General features: G+C 27.4%; 1 protein-coding gene across 1 annotated transcript; it reads left to right on the plus strand.

Moving 5' to 3' along the window:
* Positions 1–5,549: 5,549 nt before the first annotated feature.
* On the plus strand, positions 5,550–6,375 carry Bm9420 (id3 protein, putative; the record flags this gene model as incomplete). The annotated part of the gene is made up of 2 exons (XM_001897771.1): positions 5,550–5,771; positions 6,163–6,375. 2 exons carry the CDS (start codon positions 5,550–5,552, stop codon positions 6,373–6,375), a joined length of 435 nt encoding a protein of 144 aa, XP_001897806.1.
* Positions 6,376–7,909: the final 1,534 nt, after the last annotated feature.

Genomic DNA, 7,909 nt, shown 5'->3' on the forward strand with positions numbered 1-7,909 from the left:
AATTTTTAAAGAAAAATATGACTGAAAGCTTAAGCTAAATGAAGTGACGAAGTTGAAGTATGTTAACAATGAAAGTGTGACAGATGTTTTCATTTGTCGTATATATTTATATCAGCTGTCATCTAACAGGTGATCTACCGGCATTTTAGACAAAATGGAAAAATGCATGATAAAGCGCTGTTTAATTATCGCTATCTATGACAGTAATTTTATATAGAAATTAAAAAAAAAGAAACAAACAAACAAATGAAGAAAAAAAAAAGTGAAATGAAATTTCATTTTCTTTTAAGAATTCTAAAAAAATTTTCAAATAAAATTTTAAATGATTAAGAGAAATTCATTGAGTGTGCTTCTAAGAAAAGCTAAAAATATACGTAAATTATAGTCAATCTGTGAGGTGCAAATATTCACAAATGTAAAAGATGTAAACTGTTATTGTTCCATACACATCTTTGTTATTTACTTTCGAATGAAAACGTTTGCTTAATTTTTAAATGCAAAAAAGAAGTGCTATAGAAATTATAGACGGAAAGATTTTAAAAGATTGTTAAAAAAAAAAAAAAAAAAAACTGTGGGAGAAATTGAAATTTTTCTGATGAAAACAAAGAGATTGTTTGAAAAGTCAATCTGTGATCAATTACAATGACTTCAAATAATTTTTGTTTACAAAATGGAAAAAAAAGCAAATGTCATTGCAAGATAAGCTGATAAGATAGCAAAACAATATTGGAAGTGATTAATTAAATAGTATGATTAAATCAATTTTGATAAATTTTATTTTATTTTCATTACTTTTCAATTTTAAACTTAGTTCGATATTTTAATCATGCAGAATTAATGATATAAAATTCTCAAAATATTGATTTCATGTATATTGAAATATCGATGAACCAACAATTAAATGTAATTGTTATTGAAGAATCAAAAATGACGAAAAGTTAAAGTTATTAGTTAAAAATTGATGTTCCCTTTCATATTTTCATTTCTAATGATTAGCAAATGTTTAATCGAATTTTTTTATTCAAATTCATACATTTATTATTTTAATTTTAGAGAAAATCTTGCAAAAAGTAGTAGCTCATTCATTAGTTGTACTTATTATTATTTTATAGACACATCCCATAAGCATTCAAATTAATTATTTTATTTTCTTGTTTCTCTTTCAATGCCTTACCTTTGATGTTTTACTTCCAGTTTTAGCATAAGGTAATACTAGTAAGAACTGAAATGCGGAAATATATGACTGATTTAATAGCCAAAGCTTGATGTAAGTATACGATAACATTGTAAACTTACTTACTTACTTAATTCAACCAAGCGATTGTAAAATACAGTAAAGACTACATAATTCTTTATTATAATACCGAAACTTTAAGTTAATATAACTGAAACATGAGTAAAATAAAATAAAGAGAAAACACTGCGAAAATTTTAATTTTAAATTAATCTAATCCTTACTTATTTTACCAAGATCAGGTAATATTTATCAGAAATGATTGCTAATTATAGATTAAAATTATTTTAAATTAGTTAAATAAATATTCCAGGAATGTAATATAAGTTAGAAAGAACTTTCCCATAGCATATATTACTGTTAAATTGGGAAGCTATTAGCAAAGATTGTTTAGCAACGAAAAGAAAGTTAGCAAGATTGCCTAATAGTCAAAAGTTTTGTTAGCCCATTGCTAAAATGAAACAAATTTAAATTAACAGTGATATTTATTAATTTATTACCTTAACAATTCATCTAGTTCTATTTACATATTTTCTCTCTCATTAATTTAATATTTTAAATTATTGAAAACAAAATATGAAATGAATTCTTCGTCTCATAAAACTGTACTCTGCGATCAAAGCTATCAATCAGAAAGCAACAGTTAACGTTAATTTCTGAGACAAATTGGTATATTATGAAGGTATGAATATTTCGCTCTATCTTTCAACAACATATCATGTGATATGATATTGATAGACTGATAAGGTACAAATACATCTTTGGAATTTATCAGAAATAACTGTTAATTACAGATCTAATTTCTTTTTTTTTAAATTAATCAATGTAAGCTAGAATAGCATATATCATTGCTAAATTATGAAGAATAATTGAGAAGGGAAAATTAAGACTATTGAAAAGTTTTGTTTTGAAAGGAAATTACAATGAAATTTCTTTTTTTGATAGCAATATTAGACTGCATCAAAATTATTTATTCATCTTTCAATGACTTCTTCATCCAACAGAAATAAGAGAAATGTTAAGAAATACTTCAAATAATGTATAACTCAAAAGTTAGATATTCTCTGTCAAATAACATTTGGAAAATGATGGATTAAAAGAATGAAAACATCTGCTTAAATTAATGATAATTGGTAAACAATGATTGAAGAAGCGGCAAAGGGTAACAGTGCAGTTCCCTTGGGGCGCAAACATCGAGGTTACATCATCCAGAATACATGAGCCGGTATGCTACGTTTGTTATTACTGTTATTATTATTGTTATTGTCGGCTTATCCTTTTTTTTTCTTTTTTCAATTCAACTTAAAAGATACATACCGCCCGGAACAAAGGGTCACTCTTTGTGATGTTCAGGAAGCTTATTGGCATGCTTCTACAAGGATTTCAGTATAGTGCGCCAAAAAAAAAAAATTTTTTTTTTTTTCTTCTTGCACCTGGCTTATTAGCTCTTCGTTGCATGACATTTAAGCATTTTTAATTTTTTAAAACTAAAGAAAATTGTGTTAAACTATTTCATATTTGTTTGAGTGAAAATTTATTTTCTCAATGATAGAATGAATGGTCTACAATTCTGGTTTACTAGTTATTCGGGAAATTATCATTTACTATAGAACGTATGAGCTTGTAATTGTCTGATTAGTAACAGTAATAATTAAGCTAATTTAAGTAATTATTAGCTACAAATTTATATGTTTAGCTATTACATGCAAACATGAAATGAACTTTAATTACATTATAACAATTAATTAAAACTCTGCAAGCATAAAATTTTAACTATGTTATAAAAGTAAAAAAATAGTACCTAGCAATAATACCTCTACTTTTTTTCTTCTTACATGCTTTGAATACTCAAATATAATCTTTTTTAATAAAAGAAATTCGTTAATTCTTCATTAAAAGGCTGTCCGGAATAGGCGTAATCAATATGGAATTATTGTTGTACGGAAATGAAATACTTAAAGTGTTTAGCCTGATAATGATCAAACATAAAATACATAGAAGTGATTTTGAATGAACAGCAGGGGGTTTTCTTCATTCTTTCATTTTTATTCCATGAAATACAATCACTGAAGTAAGTAGATCCTGAAGTAGTTTCACCTACAACAGGTGTTAAAAAAAGGAGAGACTAACTTCTCAGGTGACATGTCTAAGCCTCATCTTTCATCTTAATGATACTGCTGTCATAGTTATTGTTCTTGTTGTTATTGTTGTTGCTGTTATTGTTATTATTGTTGTTACTTACAATATGACCATTCTGATAATTTTTTTTAACACTTTCATAAATTTTGCAAAAAAAAAAAAAACCTCAAAAACTTTTTAATAAACATACAAATATGCATCAAGTGAATATTTTCCTGAAAATTAATCGTAAAAAAAAATTTGTTGTTAATTTTATCGTAAGCAGAAATGTTTATTAATCATTTATTACTTACATTTATTACAGAACATATTTGCTGCTACGTAATATTACGGACTTGCGGTTTTATTATTATTTCATTTTTTTCGGGAAATTAAAATGATATATTTAAAAAATTCCGAGAAATACTTAATTTTCAATAATAAATTAATAAGATTAAAGATATTTGATTAACAGAAGTAATCAACAGAACATTTATAATTTAAATTATTTTTTTGCTTCTGTATCAGGTATCAGGTTAAAGGTTAACGATAATATATATATTGTCGAAAACAAGTCTTACGGATTATTTTCTTCATTCCATCCATATGTTTCATATATTATTGCATTACTGATATATGTAACTAACTGTTCATTTCATATATTTCAAAAACAAGAATATAATACGAGATTATTTATTAATTTTTATTATTAACAATAATTCAGGGATTTTCAACAGAAGTTCTGATAACTTTATCGGATTAAGTGAAGGAAAAACAAGAATATGATATCACTAATTTTTACTATCAACAAGTTGACCAATCCATTGTCCTTCTTTTTGTTTTTTCTCTTTAAAATAATAGCAACTCGGGAAATCTCTCTCTCTCTCTCTCTCTCTCTCTTTAATCACTTCACTTAGCAATAGATCCGGAAAAAAAAATGAAAAACAGATGGAATGTATTGTATTATGGAGGATACGTGTTTCGACAGTTGGGCACAACCAACCATTTGCAAAAGTATATTATTGTAACAGCTGTGTTGTTTGTGCACCGTTATGCGATAATGTCGCATTGGGAGCCAAGAGATGATGAAGAAGAAGAAGAGAATAACATCTGTCCACGTCAAAAAATGTTTCACTACCCATTTAATCCTAACATACCGACAAAAAAGAAAAAAAAAAAAAAAAAGAAAATTTCCTTTACCCAGTTGTCCTCTTTTTTGGAATATAGCAGCTGTTAAGCGTGCTAATCCGGAATAAACTATATTTAGTATTTCAATAACAACGAATAAGAAATGATGATATCCGATAATAAAGGTATAACTCTTGAAAGAAATCAGAAATTTGAAATCCGGAAGATGAAAACTTGATATTATTACTAAACATTGCAGTGCAGTATGAGAGGAATAATAGATAAATAGATCAAAGATATTTTGTAATTGTATATTTTTTTGATCACAATTAAAAAATTTTTAATTTGAACTTTTAACAATAAAACTTACGGAGTTAAAATGACAGGGAAAGAAAATCTTTACTGTAATTAATGATTACAATTATAAACTTTTCATTCATAGAGTAAGCATAGTTTATGATAAATTTCAAAAAAAAAAAAATCAAAAAACTTTCCTGACAATAAAATATTATACGTAATATTTGAGAGGAAGAAGAATAAGTGGCTACAATAGGTCACTACTGGTCATCGGTTATTATGCATGTTCACAATGTGACATTTCATTTTATAAACGACATTTCTCACGTCCTATTTTATTTATTTATTTTTGCTTTAAATAAATATAACATGAAAGGAAACTAGTTCCGTTGTTTAGTGTGATACTTTGTTTGGATGGAATAGGTAGGTGTCACATAATTGTCTCTATAATATGAGCGCATTTGCATATAGCGCATTTGAGCCTGGGAAAAGTTCTTCGTCCATGTGTTGAGCAACTATTTTCCCAGAGCGATGACCGAAACGAAGTAACGAAGCAAGCAGGTGCTGCGGCGCAATGCCAGCTGTTCATCGGGTGTGGCCCTAACCCTAGCATTCGGGTAGGGTTCCCGGGTAGAAGGGGTGTGTTCACTTCCTCACAATGAGATGCCTAATCGACGACAATACTTTCAGAGAGTCTAGCAGGCGCCAACTTTCATTTCAAGTTCTGTTTGATCAGAGTGCATCTTCAGTCTTCCGGCATTACTAACCGAAAATGCGGCTACTCATATCAGCATCCTCATCAAGTGCTTCATCCGGTTCCGAATCCGATAGCAGTGGACAAATTCGTATTGGACGAATTAAGAAGGCATCGTATGAACAGCGTCAACGATATCAGCTGATGAAGAGACTACGAACAATGGTACCTAATGCTCGGAGTGCTACTACACAACTTGAATTGTTGCAGTATATCATCGACTATATTACCGATTTACAGGTTAACAATTTGCATTTACCCATTCATTCTGTAAATTTTTTACTTTCTAACAATAAAATGGGAATATAGAGATGATAAGGTGGAAAAAAAAGGAAGGGAAATTAATGAGAAATGAAAGAATTCTCTCTCTCAAAATTTTAATATTCCGCAAATTGAAATGAGGTATTAAAGGATGAGAAGAAAATTTATTATGAAAATTAAATATGTGAGATGTTTATAAATATGCTTTTATTTATATCAGTAAGTTATATATTGTTATAATAAATTAAATACTTTACATATTATACTGTCTGTACTTTACATATATGTTGACTTGTCAAAGTATTGTCATGTTAAGCTGTTAAAATAAATAAATATATATATATATATCAAAATTTTTATTTATTTGCAGCAAATCGTGAATGATAACGATGATGATAATGTTAATGATAATGATGATAGTGGTATTGATAATAGAGCGATATCAACTGCTGCTATGTCATTCAAGCAAAATCCAACAATCACTGATTTATCGCTTTTATTCTCCAAGATTAATACTACAATCAATACCACATCTATCAGTTCAATGAAATATTCTACCAGACATGAATTTCATCAACAGTAAAATATTTCACACATTTAAAATCCTAAATTTATGATTCTGATTTTGCAGTAAAAAATAATGAAAAATTTAACATTCGCCTCTGATGCTACTACCTATGTCATATTCTTGATCAATCGGTCGATCAATTGATTGATCACAGTAAAATTGTATGAAATTAACGGCGAAATGTTTTTTGAATTTTACTTTCATTTCATGCAATAAAATAAGAATGATGAATGAGGAAGAAAAATTCTATTAATTTGATAATTTGAACTAGTTAATATCAAAATGAATTTCTCTCTGTTTTATTTCTTGCAACATACGTACGTGAAGTGTTGATAATTATTTACGTGAATACTTTAAGAAAGTTTTGGTCCATTATATTGTAACTGTGTGTATATTTTTTTATTATTTTTTCTTTTCATAAAATGCGTAATTTAACTTTGTTGTAATTTCCGCCTAATTCAAAGCTAAGATGAAATCTTAATTCAAAAATTACAATTAAATGCTGTGAAAATAAATGATACAATAATTTTTCTTCTAAATTAGTGCGAATTCTTTTTTGTTTTTCCCTTTTCTGTGGGAAAAAAACTGAACAACTTCCTCCGTTTTTGTTTCAAATTTCTCAAATTACTAAAACTTCCCTATTCCTTAAAAAACTTAAAGCCTTAAAAACTTTACAATTAATTGTACGCACTTTTTGATTCATGAGAAGCTTGTAAATTGTTGTTTTCTTCTCAAAACCTTGAAAAGCCAGAGAAATGTTATTTGTGAATTCTTGAAAAGCTGTTGTTTGCGGGTTTTTTTTTTTTTGTTTCTTCATTTTCCTAATAAATTTAATTTTTCATTTTAATTTTTTTCATCATGACACAAAACAGAATGTATTGTTTTCAAAAAAAAAGGAAGCGAAAATTTGGTGAATTAGCATGATGCTATTGAATTGACACCTGGTGTACACCTGCTGGACATCTGATGTAAAGCTCTAAGCAATTCATGAATTGATATATTTGAAGTGTTCTTAACTTAATGATTTCCTACTTAATTGCATGCAAATTTAATTTAAAGAGCAAAAAAAAAAAAGGAAAAATTATAAAAATCGAATTTGAAGCATATTTCTGAATAGTTTTATGCTAAAATTTGAAAAATATTATAAAGCTATGAATTTCTCAAACCAATTCTTACTATTACTAGCAAAGTTTATTTAAAAAAATTAGAATTTGAAGAAATTTTTCAGTTAAGATATAAAAAGAATTATTTGCTTGTCTATTATTACTATCCGGAATGATTCTGCTTATCATGAATTCAATTAGAGGAGGAGAATTAGAGGAGACTTAATTTACCATTATTGTGACTGAAATATAGCACTGATAAAAATAATATTAATTCTATCATCGATGTTTGGTCGAAATGTCTGTTAAATAAATTGATGTGCTAAGACAATTTTTATGCAAATTTTAGATTTCCTCAATCTTTTAGCGCATTCCATTTCCCCAGTGAATGGAACAAAAAAAAATTTTTTTTTTCATCATTTCATAATTGAGAATTTCATTTGAAA

The sequence above is a fragment of the Brugia malayi genome, assembly GCF_000002995.4.
Source record: "Brugia malayi strain FR3 genome assembly, contig: Bm_v4_ChrX_scaffold_001, whole genome shotgun sequence".
NCBI lineage: Eukaryota > Metazoa > Nematoda > Chromadorea > Rhabditida > Onchocercidae > Brugia > Brugia malayi.